Below are 25,921 nucleotides of genomic sequence, written 5' to 3'. Positions count from 1 at the left end.
CCTGTAATGTTTTCAACAAATTGAACAACCTTACTTAATACTCAATTTTCAGCCCATAAATATTCCCTATTTTATGTTGTCATCAACTGGACCATAAAACTTCTCACAGTACAAGTACAGGCCTAGGACTCGCTCAGGACTTGCTCAGGGGCTACAGAAGATGTATTTTTGTGATCCAAATAGACCTATTACAAGAAGCCCAATTAAGGTAAATGCATATACATGTACATTCTCTTACTATGACATTTAATTGGCATCAGCTAATGTGTAGCTAATGGGTATTCTAAAAAACATGTCAATGCTACTTTGTCAGTTATACATGTGCGTTACTGTTCTGTCTAAGCAGTCTTTTTCTGATCAAAGGCCTCCTGACTGCTTTCAAAGAAGCTGTTACATGTAGTGGTCAAGACTCAACTCAGGGCACTATGAAGTTTCCACAATTGTTTCCACCATGCTTTGACAATCAGTTTGGCTGTGGAGTGTATTGCAAGAAACAGAAAAAAGATGGGTGATGGAAATGAGATCTATTCTGTCTACATGTGTTGACACTTCTGACAAATTTGACTTCAGCCAGTTCAATTTATGTTGAAACAAAACATGTCCTCTCTGAGCATTGGTTGCAGAAATGCTCCAAATATTATTCAACCATTTTAATTTCACAAATTTTTATAATATACACCCTTTTAAGTTGATGTAACACTAGTTACTGGAGACTGAAAATATATTATGACTTTAACATATACCTTACAAAAGGTAAGCGTTTTAATAATGCTATGCATGTAGTGCATCTAATAAGCATATGCAATTCAAAAAATATAAATCCATAAAAAAAAAATACAGAACGGAATATCAGTTCATAAATATAAATATTGGTCATTGAACTTAATTATGTTAATACTCGCATATTATTTGATCACCAAAATTTTACTTCACAAAGATAATGTACAAAAACAAAAGTACAAAATATAATAAGAATCCTCGAACAGAAAACAACTCGAGATGTTACCTCTTACAAGTTTCTTAACAGCTAACATTTAAAATACATATTTATGCCATTCTGGGTTAAATTAGCAAGTCTTTCAATTTTTTACTCCAGATGTTCAAGAGATGTTTTAGATAAGCTTTTCTAGATGTTCATTCATTCACTGATGTCTCACAATCTGTAAAGTAGGCCTTAAACACAGTAATACCATCAGCACAACATTTCACCTTCCAGAGAAGCAAACTTAATTTTTCTTTTTTGCTTCTCTTTTGGCAACTTCTGTGAATTCATGACATTTGATCTTCATGTCCATCTAATCTTCATGTATACAATTAGGGTGGTGATTAATTTCCTATAAACCCAGTGCAGAGTGCACAGATTTACTGGGTGGCCCCGTAGCTTGCTGTGGGACTGTCCTTGGCACCAGGTGTGTCATACAGTGTATCCTGGGAGCTGCTGCCATCAGAGGTTTTCTCAGGAAGAATAGGACGGGTGTCTGGGGCATTAGATAGGTGGTTGACATTACCCCGTGGCTGTACTGGTGCCATGTTTACATCCGCCAACAGCCAGGCTGTAAAAGGTCCATGAAAGCGTATATTAGTTGACATAAATTTTATGACCGACATTAAACCAATGTTTATGTTTTATTTATTTGACTGGTGTTTTACATCTACTCAAGAATATTTCAGCATCATTAAAACAATACATATACATGGATATTCAAAACCAATCTGGAAATAATCATGGAAGATGGCAAACCCATCAAATAAAATTTTATCTCAGAAATACTACGTACTTAATCTACCTAAATTGATTGTATTCACACTGAAAACAATTTATATATACATGTAGGTTGAAAACTAAAAAGACAGTTACAAGAGTATTGGAACTCACTGTATATCCTGTCAATAAAGTTTCAGTTGAAACTGTGCCAATCAATCTTAAAGAACAAAGAGTATAAGTTCACTAACACCAGATAATAACAGCCACATGTTTCTTGGCATCTCATGAAGAGGCAGTTTTCTTTCCTACAAACTCTGGCAGTCTTTGTACAAGTAAAGTAACAGGAATATGATTATAAAAATGATACACTAAATAACTAGATATACTGGTAAAACACTTACTAGGAATGATATCAGCGAGCACTGGGCGGCTAGCTGGCTCCTCATTTGCAGGCTTTTCTGTTTGGGAAGAATCTTGAGTGGATTCTCTTCCAACTGTGATGAAGTACACACCCACAAAGCACATCACACATCTGAAAGTACATGTACGCAGCTCACACTGCCATCACCATTTCAAGGCGTCAAGGATATCAAGAATCCAGCATCAAATACAAGGCATATCCACTAATTGTACAATAGAGTAAAAATTAATGTGAGTCAGCTCAATTCCTATTTTTAGCAAACAGCTTTTCAGTACCAAGACTTCACAGAAAATACATGCTAATGTATATGCAAAATCATGCAGACCAGCTGATCAAATGATCATACCTGAATAAGGTTTAATGTGTTCAGAATTAAAAAAACTTTCCACCATGAGCTGTACATAAATGCCCACCTACATGCAGGCCAACAGAATTATTTCTGTGAACAATGTATACTTTTTGCATAATCATTTCTTCCTTGTTTTGTCTGCAAATGAGAAATATGTTTCATCACTGAAGCCAAACAGGTTGTTAAGTTTCTGATGCAGCCATAATGGTTAAAGATAAAATTGTGAACATACCCGAACAAAAACATGCATATTTCTAGAGCTGACATCCCCCAGAACTCCTTGTAAAAGATTATTCCTGAGGGCAAGAAGTAAACACAAAGGATGCCTTCATTAACAAAACAGGACTCTTCCAATCATACACACACAACAATTATGCATGTACAGCATTCTAGGCTACATGTTAAATAAGTATCTTAGTTAAGTATCTGAATGCTGTGAACCTTTGTCAAGGTGGATGTTTTTTGCAAACAATATCATATGCATATGAAGTAGCCTGTTTATGATTACAAACTGAAATACAAAAAATAATCTTATAACATACATGTACCATTTTTTAAACTAGAATGCTAATGTTTAATGCTGTGAAACGTGTCATCAAAATAACCTTTCGCAAAATGTATATACGTTAAAATGAAAGCATTATGCTAATACTTTGTAAATAGACATTCTCGATTACTTCAACCCTTGGTCTTTTAAAACGTGATCACCAGTTCAAATTTCACTGTGTCAAGAATTCAAGACAATTCAATGGATGGGTGATTGTGGATTAACGACACTTCAACAATATTCCAGCCATATCTGGGATGCAAGACACTTGACGCAAATCCACAATGCACAGAGAATCCAGACCAAAAAAAAACAAACAAAAACATTAGTACCTGCAATGATAGCACTTATTGTGAAGAACACAAAGTTTGTCGGCACAACCACTGTTGCATTAAAATACTTCATAGCCTGGTTCAGATATCTGAAACAAGACAACAGAGCATGAAAGAGTTTACTGAAGACAGACCGGTGTAACATCTATATCTGATATAATTTATATGGAATATACTAACACAGTAGTATGTCATCTTTTCATGTATATATGTAAGTTCTGAGAAGGATTATGCAATATGGTATCAGGTGCCATAGTCAAAGTGCAAGCCAAATGTTGTCAAGCTTTTTTAGCACACATCTCAAATTCAAGACCCTCAAAATGTAAATGTCACCACATCTGATCATTCAATCTCTATCACATAGCCGTTTTTCAGGCAGATGGGTTTCACAATCAAATTATAATGCTTGTTTAACAAACAATGTGGTAAGCTGAAATTACCTTTTCCCAATGACGTGATAAAACCTACATCTCTGAGAGTCAGGTACTTTGAGACATAGAGAATGTGCATGTAGTAAATGAGCTCTGTGGGCCATTCTCACCTTTTCATTCGCTTATAACACCAAGAGAATTTGAGGTACATGCTAAGAAATTATACCACCTTGTTTTCACTTGAGTCATACATGCAGTATGCAGTAGCATAGTTTTCCATGGGTATACTATGTCTTCTACTGTGTACATCATTTTTAAATATCAAACATAACTGATTCTAACATGGATAGTGAGCACTATAGACTATGATGATTTATTTATCTATTATTTGATTGGTGTTTTACGCCACGCTCAAGCATATTTCACTTATAAGGCAGCAGGCATTATTAGGCTGCTGGGAAACCATCTGCATCTTGCTGGCAGACCTTGCCACATACGGCCGCAGAGGAATGAGGGGCTCCTTGGTCAATGCACCAAGCCGGCACGCTAGCCTTGGCCACCTCAGGCTATGATGATGTCGGGTTGATAAGCTACATTTTGGGGTAAAGAAGTCAATAATCTTAATATCTGACGTACTTGATTTGTATGACAGCTGTGACAGCCAGGACTAGAAGCATGGCATAGAAGATAGGGTATCGAAACTGTGACCAGCCAGCGAAAGTAACCTGCAGCATACTGGATACAGCTTTAGCTGAGATCACTGTAAATGAGGCTGCAAAGTAAAACAGACAATTCTGTCACATGGCATGTTAAACCGGTTAATTTACCTTAAAATGTTCTTTCTTAACAATTTATCTGTGCTGTGTGAACCGCAACTGAATTAAATGCCCCTGGTTCGTGTAAGTCAGAGTGACATCGTAATTTTTACTAAACCGGCTTAAATGTGGCCATTTAAATGGAACAATCCGTAAACCGGCTTCAAACCGGCTTCGCCATAAGGTCGTGTGAATGCATGCATTTTTTCAACTGGCTTCCATTTAAACCACTTCAGATTTGATCCGGTTTAAATTTTGGCCCTGTGAAAGTGGTAATAGACTGATTTAAAAATAACACAAGTTAAATGTAAAATCCAAGACATGGGAGATGCTGAGGTTGCGGTACTTGATACCAATTTTATGGATATATATATATATAAGCAACGCAATTTACAGATAACAAATTAGTGAATCTACACAATTCATACAAAGAGAGGGAAAGTGAAGTACATGTATCATGCAAATTTTTTAACTGTCAGACAGCATAGTTGAAGTTTAACAGGAGTCCATAGTAATTATTAACGTGCCAGGATATTTCACAAATACTCTTTCCTTTCGAATAGGGCTGCACTGATTTACCTCCCTTAAGGTCACTCTCCCATTAAAAAGGTGTGTTTTTAGGAGTATGCTGTGGTTAGGTGGGACCGCAGAGAATGGCTAATGACATGTTTCGGGGCGGCATAAGCTATTTGAAGAGCTGACCTAAAGAGAGATTTTAATTTTGTAGGCCGATTTGTAAAGGCGTTATTTATTTTGCTTAATTCATTCTTAGGTGATTTTAAAATTCTTGCCCTAGTTAAATACCAGAAACAGCTTCAGTGAACGCTAAAGCTGAAAAACGTTTACCTCATTTAAGATCTTTTGACATTTCTGTGAATCTCAAAGGCTAATACAATTTTTTTTTACATTCCGTTGCTTGTCAATGTCGGGGCATAACCTATATACTGCATGCTTTAATAGATGAGGTCACACTGCTTGTAGTTCACGCCTCAAAAACTTATCTCATGTTACGTCATAGTCACTGTCACGTAACAAGGGAGGTACTGCAGAGCAGGCCAATTAAAACACTAAAATTCATACACAAATCAGACAGACTTACCCAACAGAGATGTAATCAGCAAGTAGACTAGAACTGACTGCATTTCAAATTTGTAGAGAAGGACAAATAGCACAATAATAGCGACAATCTCAATACACTGTAAGAAATACAAAGAAAAAAATTCTTGTTAACACTCAGACAAGTACCTGAAATTGGATTTCATAACATATAACATAACAGGATCAACCAGTATACACTATCTTATGCCACAGCTGAAAACCACAAATCATTACAAATGAGGCAAGAATTAAAACAGTCATTAATCATAGAACTTGAACCAGCGGTCTCTGTCAAATAATTGTTTCATACAGCTGTCAATATATATTTTAAAATTAGGAGTTGTTTATGTTTTACTGAGAATGGTTTATAAGACTGTATATTACTATAATCTATATTTATGATCAGGTTTTTCATGCTGAGAAAAAAGAAGACATGCACATGTAATGTTTTGAGTGGTAAATGGTTATGCATAGCCATGTGTATTTTTCATACCAAGCAGTAACTACAGTTTGTGCATGCTTTAATTGTTATACTCACCACATAGACAATAAATGCAGTCTGGGTTAAGGCATCTACCAACTGTTTGGCATCAAAGACTTTCTCTGTCTAAAAACAACAAACATACCACAAGTCCTTATAATGAGGGTTTAGGAAACCTGCTGAAGTAAGATGTGAGTTTTAAGAATGGATCCATTTCATGGAAATCTCAAGTGTGATATAACTGGAGTAACTTTGCATTCTCTGCTGTCCAAAAACCATGGAAACAAAACAGAAATGCTCCGATAAAATAAAATAATCACATTCTACTCACCCTCTTTGAAAATGTAACCAGTAAAAAGGCCCCAACAACAGCAAGAGCTGAGCCTGAAAAGCATCACACAGTCAAAAGTAATATCAGAATACATACATGTATATACTCTACATCTCATCCACTGGGATTCCTTTTTAAAGAGAACGCTAGGTGCCAAGCATCCATGATGAATAAAGAGGAGGAAACGTATGCAAAATAACAAACAAGAATTACATATAGTAGAAACACGATGTAAGCAAGAGCAAACAGTACTTTAATCAGTTTCTTAGGCACAAAAAAATCAAATTAGTTTAAATCTGATAAAGTGTATGTACATGTACATGTAGGTACTCTTGAAGATATTGTTTCAAGAAATAAATACATGTATCTGCATATCAGCTAGTGGAAGCTAAATAAATAACAAGTCACAAAAGGGCAAGTGATTGAACTACTGCACAATCATGTGGAGACAGCATGTATCCCACAGTACCACAAATGTTGCTTTTCACTTGAGGAAAGCAATTAATCTTCAAAGTGTTCAATTTAATAAAGTGAACTGAACACAAAAATAATTCAAAAAATAATAAAATAAATAAATAAATATTCTTACCAAAAAGATGCTCTGGTTTAATTTTTTCCTTTAGGATAGCAGCTGACAGGAACAAGTTTGCTAGATGTGAAGAGAGTAGAAACACAGCTTAACCATAGCTCAACACTACACATATTAATTCTATTTATTTACATACTGCAGCACCACACATAAATCTATAAAGCAATATGAAAGTTTCAATGTTAAAACAACAGTTTTAGCATTACAAAAGCAGACATGCGAGTACACAACAATGACAATTATCCACAAAAGATGAGTTGTTTCTGTGAAATATCCATTTTTATGGATTTACATAGTAAGACATTGATTAAAGATACCATCGAAAGATGGACTCCTTACTAAAGCCAGAATCCACACCAGACAAAAAGATGAGTAACATTAATATACAGAAAACAAGTATGTCATAAATGTAAATTTACACATAAGTTTATAAACTGCAAATCGTCAACCTTTTCGACCTCTACATCGCTTTTCCAGTAGAATTTCTGCAATCAGTTATTATGAAAATTATGCTGTGAAAATAATTTGTTTGCATCACTATAAAGATGCAAGCTTCATAAAACTTTGTTGCAGAGGCAGTTGAAAAGGTTGAAGAATTAGAGCTTATATATATATATATCTGAGACAAAATTCTTCTCGTTAGAGATCCAGCTGGTATGTGAAATTCTATTATACATATATTCATGTAGCACATTCTTCGCATATGTATCAGGACATGTATGTATTTCTATCAATTTCTGGTATTAAATTAACCCTGTGCAAAGTTACCTTTGAAGTCAGCAGTTATACCTACACATCTAACCCTAAAGATATTTTGCCATAAAATATTAATTTAATAGAAATGATAATTTGCAATTGCCTGTCTAGCAGGTTGCATATTCACATATCCCTCAGATATTTAGTGCTTATAATATATCACCCTGCTACAATACAGAGTCTAATTTCTGTCTGCACAAATCAACTGGGGATATCTTACTTACCTACAACTGTTGTTGTACCCAGAGGGGCAACCAGAGACGCAGGTGCAAATCCATATGCCGAGAAGTTCCCGATCTCCCCACAGAACATAAGGAACAGGCCCAGCCACCAGAAGGGCTCCTTAGTATAGTGAAGCCGCTCTGACTCCTCTCGTTTGGCATTTCGTACATGAGTGAATTTCTGCAAACCGCAATAGAGAAAACAATAATATGAACTTTCTGATCTCTGTAAATGTATGTGCATGTAAAATTGTGGAGAATTTTTCACCATCCAATGTATATATTATTTATTTATGTGATTTACTATATCACACACATGCATACGCAATTTATTATATGCACCTGATTAGACAGGAAAAACTGAATTATTATGGCTGAATGTCACATACATGACATAGGCAGCATCAATGCCCTTTCATGACAAAGGCTAAATAAGAAAACTATTAAAAGTAAACTAGTTTGAATGTAAACTGTATGCTCGCAGACTTCAAAGCCTACTTTGGATGCCTTGAAGCCTTTGTAGAATGGAAGAAATTTAAAACAAACAATAGAGGATACAAGAAAGTATCTGACTTCAACAAGCAATTTAGGGAAAATGGTAGCATGTGGAATAAACTCTCATTTAAAATTAGACAAGATTTAAATAAAGCTAGAAAGAAATAAGTTCTGAAAATTTCTGATGTGCTTACCTGGATGTTAAGAGATATGCTAATAAGCAGATTTCCACATATTGCCAGAGCTGAACCAATCAGCAAATCCTGTGAAAAGTGAAGCATAGAATTTATACCCTGGATTGTAGTAATGAATACTAATACGTGTACTAAACATTGACAGCACTCACAAAAGTCATGACTATTTATAATTTTACAACGAAATAAGCTGTACTTGACTTTAAATTAAGTTACTCATTTTGCCTGCGTCACAGATTTATTGATCTTGAACAGGGGTGTTAGGAGTTTGCTTGCATGGTTCTGTGCAGATATCCTACTGAAAAAATGTAAGTTGCTGCATCAAAAGCAACATTTTCTAATCTGCTTCTAAAATGCACTTTATTGAGTGAATGTTTAGGTCTAATACTGTATGTCATCTTTCAGGGGGTCATTTTACAAATATGCTGTGTCAAACATTGGGTTACCTGGTTTTTGACTTTGACCTTCCATTGGATTATTAGAGCATTGTAGGTAATTTTAACAAATGTTATGCCAGAAGCATGTAACTACATAAAAAAAACAGGCTTAGATGAAAACACTCTTTCTACCAACCATAATTTTATAGAATATGAAGTGTACATGTATGTAGTAATACCTGGTTTTGAGAATCAACACCAATGTGTGAGTATATGTATCAGAAAAGCATCCATAAATTCTTAGACAAAGTTTGTACTGTCTTCACAACTAGGGTTGCCATGAGCCATATCCTTACCTGTTCGGAATGGATTCAATAACTTTATTAGGGACTATAATACAATTACAAGCATGTACATGTATTTAATGCAAACAAACTTTTAATGCTGTAGCTGTGGACAGCTTCAGATATGTTATTTTTGTTTCAGAAAGCAGTGTCCTCAACAATACAAATTGTAGTCCAGAACAGCACATGATTATACACACACCAAGGACCTGTATAATTTACTATTTCATTCAATCTCATAAAAACAATGACTAGTACCAAACACAGCTCTACTAATGATACATATGACTATTCAAAAATCATAGAGATTGAAAAAAAAAAAATGACTTATGTGATCTGAGTATGTACATGTATGTAGTTGTCTTCATTGCCTTTGTCAGGATAACATTTCTGGTAAGACATATATTGTGGCTGTGGCTCTTATCATCATTATTATTTTTAAAAATGAAGTTTCTTTATGTGTATAATGTAATAAAGTAACACAATCCTATCTTCAAACCATAGTGACCTTACCTCAACAGTTGGCACATGTCTTCTTATGTAGAAATACATTGTACAGTTAAAAAATTCTGTTACATTTCCAGGTAACAGTGATCGTTTGACAGAAACACTGCTAGACCACCATAACCATCTTCAAAGATGTCCAGAAGATCTCCTCTATCAAGTTTAATCTGCCATGTAGCTCTATCAGAGTATCCAGTATATTTTTCAATGAACTCAATAGTACACGTGTAACTATATGGCACTAGCAGACAAAAAACTGCAGTGTTAGTACACTCAGGTACACATACATTATGACAAGCTGCATACTACCTGGTCAGATCTACTGTTATAGTATAGAAAGCAGTCTGACCAGGAAAAAGAGCCAAAAGAGAGTTCTACAGTTTGACCTGGTCATAATATACTAAATACCCAATTATATCCAAGGTTTAGGCCACAGTTACATGTACAACTAAGCCAAATACTCAATACCTGAACACAATGGCCATCATTAAACGGTCTTACCTGTCACAACCAGGCATAATAAACATAATAAATCTGGGTGGGATTAAATGTTAATCCCTTTAGCATGTATGTATTAATACAGGAATAAACAGTCAGCCTACACTTGAGTGTACATAGCCAAAACATAGCACAGTGTGCACTATATACATGTGTTGTATTTTAAATGTCAGTATTTAATAATGTACATATGTATGCATGTAAAACACGGAAATTCTGAAATACACATAATTTCGGTAGATGATTCACTATTCAGGAAAAAAATGATAATAACTTTCTTATTTGCTTTTTTACTATCAGGAAATAAATGAAAAAAACTTAAGTGAAAAGAAAACACTAGATCCTCCTAGGTAAAGGAGGAGTAAAATGTTCACAATACATGAATAGTATAGTTAATATCTGGGTAAAAGTGTGTTTTTTTAATATGGCTGTAATACAAGTTGGTAATACACTTTGATTGAATGTCTGTATTGTCTTTGTTTTAAGTTAAAATACATGTATTTGCTTATGTAAGAATTTTTTTTTAATGATTTGCACACATGTGAAAGGCTTTGTCAAGCATGCCATTAAAACTTACAAGACCTTAACACCATGGTCACATGCTAAGAAGATCTCATAGCAAATCTTATACTGCTACATCACTAACATTTGGCAAAGGGATGCAGCCCTAGACTGCCACAAACTCCCTGTTGGGTCCCGATTTGAAATATATGAAATCTTTTGCCACCCAGCAGCATCTACGCTGGATTGTAAAATGATTGACGTACGTGTGCCATAAAACAACCGTATACCGCCATCTCACCAACAAGAAGGTTGTAATTAAATACAAAATGACACCACCTACAAATTACCTGTACCATTACGCCGGTTTGGTCAATTAAACTCAGGATCCCAGCTTTTTATATCTCAGCTACATCTATGAATTATCTGTTGAAAAACAGATTTTCTCCTTTTAATTCTTTTTCTTTTCCAAAAATTATTTTCGCCGGGTCACTTTAATGGCTTTGTAATAATTTTATCAGCAGAAAATAAATGAGTTTCGAAATTCCTAAATAAATCTAAATCTAAGAATACTTTCTTATTTCGTGTCACTTGTGAATCCCAAGGAGAATACAGTATGGTGTAGAATATAGCCTGCAGAGCCATCTACAGTTATCAATAAATAAGAATGTTTCAAGCTTTTGTAACATCCTCTCAATTCGCTCTTAAAAATAAAGAGGACAGTGATTACCTATAATGAATTAAACCCTTACATTAAAATACAAATTAAACGTGCTTTCTCAAAGCACAAACTATTGCCTGGGATACCTTATCAATTGTGCAGAATTACAATACAGTACAGTTGCAGATTACTCACTTTCTACGTATGTACAAAAATAATCACAATTGTCAGTTCATACATACATGTACATGTGCATGTTAGATGATATTGATTGAAAACCACCCAAACGTCAGAGACGGTAGCAACACCTTGGTCAGTTAACATCAATGCTGTACACAATTACACTAGTGCTTATTCTTTATTTTATTTCACTGGCATTTTACCACGTACTCAAGAATGTTTCCCTTACATGATGGTGGCCAGCAGTGTGGTATGAGGAAACTGGGTGGAGCCCGGGGAAAACCCCTGCCCATCCTCTAGTATTAGGTTTAAGCATACAATAAATGTAGTTGTACAAGTAGGTACATGTATATATGCTAGTCTACATACATGTACCATATGTATATCTACATGTAAATACAATACATGCAGGGCTGCAGGTTTTATGGTATATCCTAGTCACTCATTTTGAATGTCAACATAATGCCAGCAGATGCCAGCACAATTTTTTTAAAAACACATTAATAATGCACAAAACCTGTTGCTATTAACAGTAAACCATACAGGAGTACATTCAACGAATGTCAGCTGTTGACGCTTTAACCTATAAAGTATTGTAACTACATGTACAGGTATATGCATATGTGTATGACCATGGTATTAAACTAAAATGTAGAAACAGTAGTACAATAACATGAACATGACTTGCACTCATTCTACATGTGTTATAATTCAATGACATTGTCCAGAAGTTATATTCTACATGTACATTTTACAATTTTGTAGGTCATACTGATTTATACATGCACTTATTATACATCCAGATATATATATCTGAAAATAATTCACATTAATGTCACTAAACCCTTGAGATCTGAGGTTTTGTGTACAAAGCATTTTAAGCAGTGTCTATTCAAAAGATATGCAATGTCATCACGGCCTAATTTGAATATGCACTTTTGTGCTAACTTTAATATTGTACTAACTTTAATCTAGTGGCAAAAATGCCAAATAGCATTCCTGTAGGAGCAGACATGCTATCACAGTCAAGGATGTAATCATCTGGGGGGAGAGACACTTTTTAGGTAATTTCTGGTAATGAAAACTATCATACAGACCACTGATAAACTGGCATTTTATTTTAATCATTAAGAATCCAAAAGGTGTCTTTTGCAAGGATCCAGGAGCTCCAAAAGCTCTGGCCTTTCAGACAAATGGTTGAAGAGGTGTTCTGAAGATTCCTGGTAAATAAAATCATCTTGAAATAAGAACAAAGCAAAAACTCCACCATCAATGCCCTTTTCAGTGCAGAATCCAGACTGAAGCCTTGGCCTCTCAAACATGACGTTCTAGCCTGATCGGACATATCATGTATGTTTTTTTCACCCAAAAAGGATTATCATTTGCACCTGGTGACTTACTTAACCCTGGTGTTGCCCCTTGCTTATAATTTAACTCTACTTTTAAAATGAAAAGGCTTTGGAACTGGATTAGTTATTTAGTTGCAGAATTAACATTAGTCTTCATGCATTCAAGCCTCATTTACTTTGTATTAAAATGAGGATGCTAAGTCTGACTTGAACTTGTAACACTCCTTTTATACTAAAACAACTTATCTAAGGCTTTGTCAGCTGGAGCAAAAACTACATACTAAAATGAAATTAATTACCTTGGACGAGGTATTCATTTCTGGGGGATCCATCTTTATGATTTTACTCCTGACGATTCTAGCACCTGCATTTCCTATACAGCCACTCAATGTGAAGATCCATGCACAATATAATTAACTTCACAAATCTGTTATACAGATAAATTACTTATCAGTGTAGGTAAAACTACACTGTACACACATGTTGACTTCACAGGTTTCACTTGTCCCACTGGAAAATCCACTGCCTGTACAAATCAAGTTACATTCTGACACTCAATCCTACCACTTCAGGTGTCTCAAATATATCCCTCCAACACTGTAGTAACTGATAACCCATGAATCGGAGACAGCTACCAGCAGAGCCCTGTCTTACTAGCGTTGGATAAAGAGTCACTATTGTTACATCTACAGCTTGGTAGATAAGGTCTGGTAATGGCATGTCTGAAGATGATCTGCATACTGGCAGAACTGGACACAATGTGCATGCATTCAAATGAATGTGCACTCATGCATCCAAGCCAGACCAGTAGTTCAGCAATCCAATAAATTTTCACCTTGCCAGTAGGTGTGCATATGCACTGATGACTGACCGTAGCCTGCTCACACTCCCTTCCCTCCACAACTAACAGTGTCACATATATCCCATTTCTCCTCCACTCACGCACGTGATGTCTAGCTGTTTAGGTTGTCATAAGTCACTCAGCTGTTACCAACTTGCGAGGGTCTACATGGACAGCAAAGATGTGCCTCTATGCATATGTACATGTAGGTTTAACACCGGTCAAAATAATAATCTAAAAAGCTTGTACATATTCAATGTCAAAGTGAATTTTACCCAGGTGAGATAGGCACTGAAAACTGATATAGAAAAAAAAAAGAAAAGATAACTATGGTTTTTAGGTAAGAAATTCTTTCTTTAAAAGTAATCAGAATGTGGCAAGCTTCAAATATGATACTTTCAGTGTAGTGTAGAACTCTGAACTTTAGGAATCTACGAAAATCAGCATTTCACCAATTAAGCTCGATGTTATTTATCACGTCCTGCTCCTTGCCAGGAACCGGGGTGCTCAAAACTATGGATGTCAGAGCCTACATTTGATACATGTAAAATATATGTGCAAATGCAAGCATAAAAGACACATATGGCTGACGCCAAAATATTGTGCTGTTGTTTAGACGTCATCAATAGAGTTGGGACTCCCACATGTCTACAGACGTTTATCTGATTTTCAGTACACAATAAAATGTTCAGTTTTATCTGCGGTTTCCCTTCGACCATCCACTCACTCAAGTCGCTATATATATAGAAACATGGCCGAAGACTGACTTTCTTGACTAGGTTACCTCCCATTGTTGTCTACATGATGGGAGATCTTAAGCGAACTTCAAATGTCAGACTAGTACACATGCGGTATGGTGATGTACTTATCTGGCGATCGATGGACGAATGTTACATTGAGGGAATCTTAACACTGCCTTTTAGATGTTATCAAGCAGACAGCTTATACCAGTGACAGATTTCTCTTTATAATTTAATTAATTGATATTTTTCGGAAAATACAGGCCCAGAAGGTTTAATTAACAGTCAAATGCAAACTCATTTTTGGTATTTAGTTGAACCAACTAAAAAATTCTGAACTTCTCTCGGCAGTATGTCCCTTTAACAAAAGGCTTGTTTGTCAATATAATCAATAACAAAAAGGTGATAACTATTACAAACACTGTACATGTAATTGAGTGAAAGGCATTTCCATTCACACACAAATTAACTTTCAGAATTAGTGATAGGAATGGACAGACAATGACTGACTTGAATCTTGCTCATTTTGAAACATCAACCAGATCTAGTTACCTGTCATAACAAAAAATTTCTAGATAGGGTATGAATTAAATGTAAATGAATGTAGTTTTTATGAACAAAATCAGTTCATATGCATCATTTGTCTTTTATTACAAACACTGTGTAATGTTCATGTCCAATGAAAGACTACCACTCAAAGTGTCTTAAACTGGCATTAAATATTTTTTCAGATATTCTTCAACCCAGTAAAAGTTTAGTGAAGCAAGGTAACATCATGTGTACTCTAGCTCTCTAATCGAAGGTATTTTCCGTATTATAGTCAAAGAAGTTGCCTATGGCAGATAAAATTTGTCGACTTCAGCAATGAAGGTCCAAGTGATAAATAACTTTCTTGGAAATTGGACATACTGGAAGGATATTTTTTCCACAGCTTCAACCGTTGATACAGTAAGCCTGCTATATAGAAGACGTCAGGCCGGGTTATACTAGTTCAGGTCGATGCCTCCGGAATGGGTTGTGCTGGTGATTTTTTTACAAAATTACAATAGAATTGTTGTACAACTAGATTCATGCTCAATTCTGAAACAAATGGAACTAAATCTAAGAACCACTGAGGCTGGTCTAGGCACTTGACTGCCGCTGAAATTTGTGCTTCAGTTTTGTGGTGGTGGCTAAGATGAGAGCAGTGGTGACCTTGTTATCGTGGACTTCAGAGAATGAACCTTGACTGGAACACGGCGTTTCCATAAATTTACTGTATTTTATAAAAGACAACAGAAAAAAATCATCCCTTGTATGCAAGAAAGACAAAGGAGCAAAACTTACATTCTTCAATTCTGTCTTCACCAGCACTGTCTGGTGAGATGCCATCTTCTCATTTCCATCAACCTTTGGCATCCCTAATGAATTTCTCACTGATTCTGAGATTTGTTATTTAGAAACTGCTGTCGAAGTGGTAAAATGAGTGACAAAAAATATATATGAGTAATTTGAACAGCGTGTCTAAGTAGGACTAGAGTGTATTGGGCAGATGAATGATGTTTGGGTCGAGGCAGTATGCTACTGTCTGATAAAATTTGTGATACCGTCGTTCTGTAAAGATACAGACCTGTCCCACAACACTGTGTGAAATGGCCCCTCGGCTATACTAAATTGTTGTAAATGATCTCAAACTGATGTCTTATGCAGTAGTTCTGTATTATTATATGTCACTTCATGGAATGAATAGGTAACGGCTACATGGCAGCTTAGGTCATGCAATCCGATAGCAACATGTTTGACTGGGTGAAATTCTCAAGATGTCTGCCTCGATTCACACCAGCCATTTGTGCAGTATTGACATTTTGTTCCACAGGTTATTCGGTGAAATCTCATTAAAATAATAAAGTATGATACTTTTTAGAAAGCTTGAGAATCCTGTTTTCGATTTAAATATGTTTTAGCAAGGTGCTGTCTTGTCCTTTAAATGCAGCATTCATTCATTTTTTAGTTAAGGTATGTGACTTAAGGTATGTAACTGCAGAGTACATCAATCTCACAGGTGTTCTTTTGAACTTTGCTGTAAACATTGAGTAAGTCAATCAACACCTGTAACAGGTAGAAAAAAATTATAATGACCAACAAGATGAACAATTAATCAAAATGTAAGTAGAGCCAATCCTTTAATAAAATATCCAACATGCACTCTTATCTAAATCGAAGAATATTAATCATTATGCGTTATGTACTGATTTTATGAAGATTCTGTCTGTGATGTATATATCCACAAAAGCTCAAACTTAGCGGTCTGCTGTAAGACATGTCACTAAAGACATGAAATATTCTTTAAATTAGCTGGTGATATGAAAAAAAGAACATTTATGTGATCATCTACTTGATCAGTTGGCCTGCTAAACTTTCATAGCAGTTAAGTAAAGAAATAGACTATGAAGAGGTCTAATTTGAGACCTAATTTAAGCCAAGAGTAAGATCCAAATTTTATGATTGTGCTCAAAAGTGACAGTTGGGGGCATAACATGTATTGCCCGCCTCACTTCCTTCATAAGCCACTGTCATAGTTATTGTGCTGAATAAAAATATATCCTGAACATTCCCTGTTTGCATCTGTAACCGAAACGATAAGGAATAATGTGAAAAACTCAATTATAGATGTTTTCACTGGAGACTATACATATATCTACATGTATGAGAACCCAGGTCAACTTCAACATGTGATGAGGGGTTGAACAGCTAGGTCTTTCCATGGTCTGTTTTAAAACTAATGTTGAATCTCAGGCATCTGCACAAAAACCATTTAAAAATGGAAAAAAAGATGGCCAGAGAAAAGTTCATGTAAGACTAGTCTAATGGTACAGGAGTGTGGAATCTTTCACAGATCACATTCTGCGTTCTATAGGTGAGAGTGAGGCGCATTCCACACGTGTGGACAATCATTCATCTCCACTGAGAAGGCATGTTACAGTTCACTGCTACTTCAGTGAAAATGCCATGTAAGATAAACATAACTACATACTCAAATCAGGTATGTAAAACAAAACAAAAAAAAAACAACAAAAAAAAAAAACAAAAAAATAAACATCCTATTTTGGAGTATAGAGTATATAGAGCAAGAAAGTATTCAGCTTCTGTCAGCATACATCCATTTTCTTTCAAATAAGCTAAGCCAAAATGACATACTGTGAGAATTACGTTAACAAACATAGCTTCTATGGTATTAAACGCCACTTAGGGTGAGGTATTGGCCTACTGAGACACAGCCCACTGAAGTCTTTCTTATGATCATTCGGGTCATACATGTAGGTGGGTAATATGCCATCCAGTGTGCTTGCTTGGTTTGTACAAAAGCTGTGCATTATCGCTCTTTTTTCTGATTTCTGGGACTTGTCCGTAGGTTTTAATATTAACTACTGCAAATGTGTGACAGTCTTGGCTATCATATTTCTGAACCTTTGGGCTAAACTTCTTAAAATTACTTCACTCTTGTTTTTTCAGCTTCTTGTCTTGTTGTCTACACTATTTATTTGATTGGTGTTTTACGCCATACTCAAGAATATTTGACCTACACAATGGAAGCCAGCATTATGATGGAATCCAGGCAGAGCCCTGGAGACACAACCATCTGGATTTGTGATAAATCAAACAAGTTGAAAGAAAACATGAAATCAAGAACAAAACTAACTTTTCACCTTATTTACATTGAAAATTTTATATCTTACTTTTGTTCCTTTTTTTTCAAGTTCAAACTCTTCTATGCCTACAGGTAGAAAAATCCCCACTGAATCAACTGACCTGTCAAAAATGTTAGGCAACTATTGTTGACCACATTTACATGTACTATAACATGGGTGTCGGAAAGTGTTTCACAACTCAAAATTGGTAGCAAGGCTACAAAAGAGCTCGCTTGTATGAGACACATGAATGCAAAACTTTAGCTCAATGAATAAAGAACTGAAATTGTTAATTTGGAAATTTACAGTAAATAATATGCTTACAGAGCATCAGCAATGCAACACCCCCCTTGTGACACAGTGCTTTACATACATGTAAAACTTCAGGTCAATATACAGTGTATACCATACTTTTTAAGATACTCCTAATGTTTTGTTAAACAGTGAGTCAAATACGTAGTACACGGAAGTCAGAAATTCAGTAATTTACAGTATTTAATATGCACACACCCACTCATTGATGGAATATCCCCTTTGTGTTGTTGTGCCCAATATGAAAGAAAACCCTGAGCTCAAGACATGTAGTACTTTTTGAGATAACACCCCCAACATTTTGTTTAACACTGATTCTAATACATAATACACTACATGTAAGTCAGGATTTCAGTCATTTACAGTACTTAATATGTACACACTGAATCATGATGTAATATCCCCCTCATGCTATTCTGCTATACAAGCCATACTCAATACAAGCCGTACTTTTGGAAAGACCAACTTTAACACTTTGTTTAACTTTGGTCCTTATACACAATACATTAAGTCAGGAATTAGGTGTGCAAACACTGAGTTTTAACATTTTCTTTTAACATTTTGCTTTCTCTATTATTGGACCCTGACGCCGAAGCTCAGGGTATGACATACGTTACACCTGTGCTTTATATAGGCGAGTTAAAAAAAATTTAGGGCACACGAAATATTGAAAAAAACGAGAAGATGAATGTTTGTTTCTTGAAACTTGCGAAGTTTCTAATGGAAAGAGGTGTCATTTGTCACTTTCTAACTTTAAACTCTCCTATCAAAATAGATGTCAAAAGTCTGAAGTTACAAGTGCCTGATACACGAATGTACAGTAATCCTGCAAGCATACTGACCTGGTTCAAAGTTGTCTCCTCTGCTGGGCTTTGGGTTAAAAGAACTAGAGCTGGTAGGGATTCGGCAGAACTGGGTGTGGTAGACCCAGTCTTATATGCTGATGACATGTCTGAGAATTGTGCTGGTCTCCTGGATCACCTTAACTGTCGGCTCATTATTTCCAGTTGATGTAACAAATTCTAAAATGCATAACAGTAACTAAAATAAATTAAAACGAATGGAATCATTCCATGTATCTCAATTACACAACTTCATGGACATAAGCCATACTACACTCACAATACAATCTATACAGGATACCACATATTATCCAAACTACTAAGGATTGGCCATATACTAACTTATACCAAAATGCTATTATACAGATAATGTAAGCTATGGGATGGGATATCAGAAATTGTTAGCTTGAGAGAAAGGATGCCAAATAAGTGTGGAGCACGACTTGAACATCCCTTGCCAAGAGCCAACAACTGCTGATTTCCCATCCCACAGGATGCAACATATGTTTGATTATACCAAAAACAAATAATAGTTCAGGTGAACACAACAAACTCCCCAATAATTGCTTTTGTTTGAAATGTATAAAAGAATGCCAGCAGCATTGTGTTGAGTATAACCCGAGAGGAATCTTCATGAGTGTTGATGATAGGTATGTCGTTACCATGACAACCGCGCAAGTGTACAAATGTGTCCGTCACAAATGAAAACTTTATGCGGAACACAGTTGGAGTTGTAGCCCGGACACAAAATCATTTCTATTTATATAGTATATATAAAGAAGACAGCAACCTGGTTACCATGACAACCATGGTCCACACATCGTCCTCTATGTATCCGTATCCAAAATTAAAACTGTGCGTGGAAAACAGTTGGAGTTGTAGCCTGGACACGAAATAGTATCTATTTATATCGTATATATCAGAAAAATGGCTGTCTTGTTACCATGACAACTGGAAAAATGGACAAATGTGAGTTGTGACACATTGTCATCTGTATATCCACCAAAAATTAATTAGGGAAAATGGCAACCTGGTAGCCATGATAAATGCATACATTGACAAATGTGAGTCGCAACACATCATCATCTGCTTATGTATGCATCCACCAAAAATGAAAACTCTACGTGGAAAAAAGTTGGACTTATAGCCCCGACACGAAATCATATCTCTCCATATACATGTAGTATACATGTACATAGGGAAGCTGGCAATCTGGTAACCATGACAACTGTGGAAATGAACACATGTGAGTCACGACACGTCATCATCTGTGTATTTATGTATCCACCAAAAATTATTTATTTATTTGTTTGATTGGTGTTTTATGCCATTCTCAAGAATATTTCACTTATACAACGGCGGTCAGCATTATGATGGTTGGAAACCCGGCAGAGCCTGGGGGAAACCCACGGCCATCCACAGGTTGCTGACAGACCTTCCCACGTACTCCACCAAAAATTAAAACTCTACACAGGAAACAGCTGGAGTATTAGCCTGAACATGAAATCATATCTATTTATGATATATATATATATAAGGTATATATAAGGAAAATGGTTATCTGGTTACTGTGACAGCCATGAAAATGAACAAATGAGTGAAAATGAGTCATGACACATCTGTGTATGTATGTATCCACCAAAAATTAAAACTCTTTATGTTGAAAACTGTTACAGCCCGCACATGAATACTGATGGACGGACAGACGGACATATAAAAATCAGTGTACTTGCTCAGCTGATGCTTTAGATGGCTGAACTTATTACATCAATTGCAGAGTTGGCCATTATCTGGTTGTTTGCTTTACGCACAAGCAGATCAAAGAGCATGCAATGAGACAGCAACAGAATAAATGCATGTGACTGGTATAACTGGTGGTATAACTCTATGAGCATGATGTCGCTTTGTTAAAGAGCATCATGTGCATTATGTCAAAGTCGTGAGACCTGGGATCAAATCCAGGTCATAATAAAGACTTTAAAAACGATACTTGTTGCTGCCTCACTTGGCCCTCAGCACACAGACTTTATAGAGCCAAGAAGCAGGACAGGTTGACCAGGTGTCAATCAGCACATGGGACTGGGTAGGGTGACATGTCTGGTGTCTTCGGCATGATACTTCAGTGAAGACACAGTATATAATATACATGCACACACTGAATAACTTGTCAACATATCAATGACATATTGTATAATGTAAAAACCCAAGAAGACATCCATACATAACCAACAAAAATGAATAATCACTCCATGACATATTATAAACACTATCATAATTACTACTACTTATACTAGTAGTGGCCAATGGGTATTTCCTAGTATAGCACAGTTGGTACTATAAGTTATCCATGTCCCAGGAGTGTGACACTGAATTTTATCTTGTTTCCTGGTGAAAATAAAAATATTACAACTGCGAAGAGGGAAGGCAGTATTCGCCATGACACAGGATACACTACACTGTCATACTCTTGAGACCTAGATAACAAATTTATTTCTACCTGCAGACTTAAAATTTGGGAAATTCAGTTTTTAACTAGACCATAGTGTCAGTAATGTGTTTTGCAGTGATAAAAAGTGACAGAAAAGATCCTGATTTCAGTCAAAAAAAAGAGTTTAAATTTTTAAATATTTCACAAACGCACAACATAGTGATATTACCATGAAACAAAACAATATAAGACACATTTCAGGAAGCTGAAGTGTATACTGATTTCAAACAGTAAATGTATACCGATATAAGCCCTGTCTAAAATTTTCTGTAACCTAAGTGATTAATTTCACAAGTAATAGAGTAAAAGAATTTATCCAATTTAAGTAAATGCATGTTGACATACGAGTCTGAAATGTCTGAAATCTGGACAAAAAAAAAAAAAAAGAAAAGAAAAAAAAAAAGAAAAACAGTGGAACAGACTACAGGAAATCAGGTCACAGTATGATGTCAAATATAGGTCAACCAAAATACTGACATAAAAAGTTTAATTTCTGCGAGATACAGATATGCTCTGTGTTAGCTTTGATTTTGTGTTGTGGGGGATATTCAACATAATGATATTACATCCGGAAAATATCAGCAACAGATTTTGTTGTCTTGGTAGCACTTAAAACTCACAAAAGAAGTTGTTTTGTCCACTCTGCTGTGGTGAATGTAGGCTGAGTGCGAAGTTGTAACCTTTGGGAGATTTCTAAACTGGCTTAGGTTCTGCTGTGGAAGACACAAGTAAGTGGACAATTTTACTGTACATAACATGATCAGAAATATGACAGTAATCTGGGCTGAAGTTGGCCAAGGTGCCAGTAAAATTCTGGGGTAAACATTAGGCAAGCTTAGATTCTACAGCAAATAGAAACAAAGACCTTTCTGCAAGACTAGGATCTCTCTCTTAGCGAGACGCATGAGCATGTGATAAAGCCACCTCCAGAGGCTATTCCAATGCAATTCAGTTATGCTAAGGACTTATCTGCTTGCTTGTAATGTCAAGAAATTGAACCTAATATAGAATTACTAATTAAACACGAGTAGGCTTCATCTTGATTACGAACTGTTCTCCTGTGTATCATTCTCATTATGTTCATTATATCCCCACTGGTAATTAATGCATTTTCATGTACATACTGCAGTGCTAATAAGATTGAAGATCCCATATTTGTCGTGAGCTGTACATAGTTTGTTCGGATGGATGCTCAGAGTCCAGATTGTATCTGAATGCTGAATGATAAATATATCAAAATAGTTTTCATAATGCTAGATTACTTCCTTTTTTATGGGTTACCCCCACTTAACAACAGGTATCAGTTCAACTATTCCATCAAGGGAGGTAAATCCTTGAAAAAGGGAAGTAACCTATGTTTTATCAAAATATGGAATATAGTGCCACAGACTTCTGAACACCAACTCAGTCTGCACTTGGACACCAAAAAATACAGGTACCCATAATCCTGGCATACTATACTGCATGATAAACTTGTTTACAGACCATTTTTGAAACTTCACTAAGAGGAATAAAGCTTCATCATATACTCACTGTACTATTGGCCCAGATAAAGCCATTTTTGAACCTGTCTGCCCTGATTCCATGTATGGCATGCTAAAGTGAACAAAATACAATTTACAGGCTTTATCACACACTCACGCTTGGCATCATCTTCTACTGTGCAAGTGTAGCAAGCACCTAGCTTTGTCACTCTCGCCTGCTAGGCTAACTGTCACTTTCAGTGTGCTGCAGTATATTTAGCGCGGTGTCTTAGGGTGAGGCCAAGCAAAATGAAGATTACTTCTTGCCATTAACACAATATGCTTGTATGATAAAACAGATTAAGTCCAGTAATAACTAATATGCCTGGTGAAATGCTATTGTTACACTTCTAAGTCTTCTATAAAGAAGTTAGCAAAATTACAGAATGACACAAAGACTGAATAATAGTTCAAACATATATACACAGCAAAAAGAAGATACTGAAAACATCTCTTAAGTCATGAGAGTACATGTAAAGGGACGTTACTCTTACACAAGGGGAAGTAGCCCAAATACACGGTCTACTACCAAGACACTGTCCTCACATTAAATCACATCTGGGATTATGATTAAGACAGACATCTGTCATAATCCCAAATAATGTAACACTGCAAAGGGATCAGGTTTGGGGGAATGCTTAGCCTAACCACAGAATCCTGGTTTACAATGTAAAAGACTGTGACATGTCACTCATACCTTTTTGTCATGTTTTGATGGAGATTTCCATGCGCCATGCAGTGTGTTGAATGTCAGGCTTATATAATAGAATAAGAAACCCATTTAAACAAATCATCTACCCTTGTACTTTTTATAGTTCTACTACTACAATCAGTTGGTATCCTTTCCTCAACTACATTTTTAGGTTTTAATTTGCAGGTAATATTTAAATGGACACTAAATGGCAATTTAGTCTGAGTGTTCCGGCATTAGCTTTGACCAAAGTTTATTTGGTCAAGGATTATCACCAACCAATGCCGTGTAAGAGCATGCACTATTTAAAAAGCATTTGAAGGGCAGGTAACTGCTCCTGGGTCCCATTTCACAAAAGTCCACAAAACATTACGAGCACGTAACTTCCATGGCAACCAGTATTGTTGGTATTATGTCGCCATGGCAATTACATGAACGTTGTGCTACGTGCGCTTTGAGAAATGGGTCCCTGGTTTTTAAATGGAGAGCGCCCTGACGTTGGTTTGTAGCAACCCTTTGCCGAACAAAATTTGGCCACTTCTAATTAAAGTCAGCGCAAACTTAAACTAATATATGACAACTGATTCAAATGATGATGACGATGATGATGAAGAAGATGAAGATTATGACCAATGCCAATTATTTTCAATAATCAGCGTAAACTGTAATATTTAGACAACCTTAAAAAGGCTAAATCACATCGCGGGTGGATCCATGAAATTGCACCGAGGTGGGGACACTCACTGAAGAGAAGTCAAGGATGTGATGCAGCATAATTTGCAGGATGCTTGCATTGGAGAAACGCGACAGTTCAAAGATCTAGACACGCAAATATCTGCAACAAACTGAAATTCATCCGTGAATCAAGAAATCCTAGGGCAATAATACAAACCGATAACACGTTTGCGGCAACATCTGTTTCATGATAACAGCCGATTCATTTTGTTTGGTCTTCATCACTAAGCTCTCGGAATATCTCGTTTTCGACGAGAAAAGTGAAGCTCGCATACTCATACTTTATACCGAAATAGATTTGGTCTGGTACGGTGTGGCGAAATTAATGCAATTGACGACTGATCAGCCAATGGACATTTACATTAGAACAAGAACATCAAATTAAGATAATCTGGATACTCCTACCCACAAATAACTCCATATTTTGAACTGGAAATAAGTGGAAACACATACTCACTGAAACATTAACTGATTAAGTCACTTAAATCTTTACAACATATACGAGACTGAAAATCTTGAGCTTGGTCTCAGAAATAGACCTACAATATTTACATGTATATTAAAATTAAAACTTAATAATTTAACAAATAAAACTTATGTCTAGGACTATTGAAGTCTGAATTTATCAACTATTACCTGCCATATGTTTGCTTTATAAAGTGAACCTTGTGCTAAATTAAATACTGCTAACCTAAAATAGTCTCAATGTGACCTCTTGTCAGTGTAGGCCTGTATTTGTAAATTTATATCAGTACTCTGTAACAGGGGATTATATAATATATCTGCCGTGATTTCTGCATCTTTTAAAACTGAAAATGTCTTCCTCCCGACCAGAATAATTTCAGTCTTAAAGATCTTCACGCTCAGACTAATACCGGTAATGATACAGTGAGCATGAGCAGAAACATATTTCTGGCACAATCGAAAATAACAGATTTACGAAATAAAAGCAGGGACACATA

At 35.9% G+C, this 25,921-nt stretch overlaps 1 protein-coding gene across 3 annotated transcripts; it reads right to left on the bottom strand.

Moving 5' to 3' along the window:
- Positions 1–25,180, bottom strand: LOC135469934 (NIPA-like protein 2). Of its 3 annotated transcripts, none has more exons than XM_064748576.1 (13): positions 25,117–25,180; positions 19,523–19,702; positions 8,706–8,774; positions 8,020–8,197; positions 7,040–7,099; positions 6,451–6,503; positions 6,177–6,245; positions 5,640–5,736; positions 4,362–4,497; positions 3,355–3,443; positions 2,708–2,771; positions 2,107–2,237; positions 1–1,553 (listed from the first exon to the last, which is right to left on the bottom strand). In XM_064748576.1, the coding sequence occupies exons 2-13, from the start codon at positions 19,628–19,630 to the stop codon at positions 1,363–1,365; spliced, it is 1,245 nt and encodes a 414-aa protein (XP_064604646.1). In that variant the 5' UTR covers positions 19,631–19,702; positions 25,117–25,180; the 3' UTR covers positions 1–1,362. The 3 variants fall into 3 exon arrangements, with proteins under 3 accessions (XP_064604646.1, XP_064604647.1, XP_064604648.1); XM_064748577.1 differs by lacking the exon at positions 25,117–25,180 and adding an exon at positions 22,631–22,989; XM_064748578.1 differs by lacking the exons at positions 19,523–19,702; positions 25,117–25,180 and adding an exon at positions 13,419–13,658.
- Between the last annotated feature and the right edge of the window lie 741 nt (positions 25,181–25,921).

Source organism: Liolophura sinensis, chromosome 7 (assembly GCF_032854445.1).
Source record: "Liolophura sinensis isolate JHLJ2023 chromosome 7, CUHK_Ljap_v2, whole genome shotgun sequence".
Taxonomy (NCBI): domain Eukaryota; kingdom Metazoa; phylum Mollusca; class Polyplacophora; order Chitonida; family Chitonidae; genus Liolophura; species Liolophura sinensis.
Note: the sequence above shows the minus strand (reverse complement) of the source record. Positions and strands in the feature narration are given on the sequence as shown.

Bases quoted from the DNA above. Each gene is read 5' to 3' on its own strand.
- LOC135469934 (XM_064748576.1), bottom strand. From the start codon at position 19,630: ATGTCATCAGCATATAAGACTGGGTCTACCACACCCAGTTCTGCCGAA. The intron at 8,775-19,522 runs GTCAGTATGCTT...CACTTTTCACAG, and splicing joins AGGAGACAACTTTGAACCAG to GATTTGCTGATTGGTTCAGC. The intron at 2,772-3,354 runs GTACTAATGTTT...TCTTGCCCTCAG, and splicing joins AATAAGTGCTATCATTGCAG to GAATAATCTTTTACAAGGAG.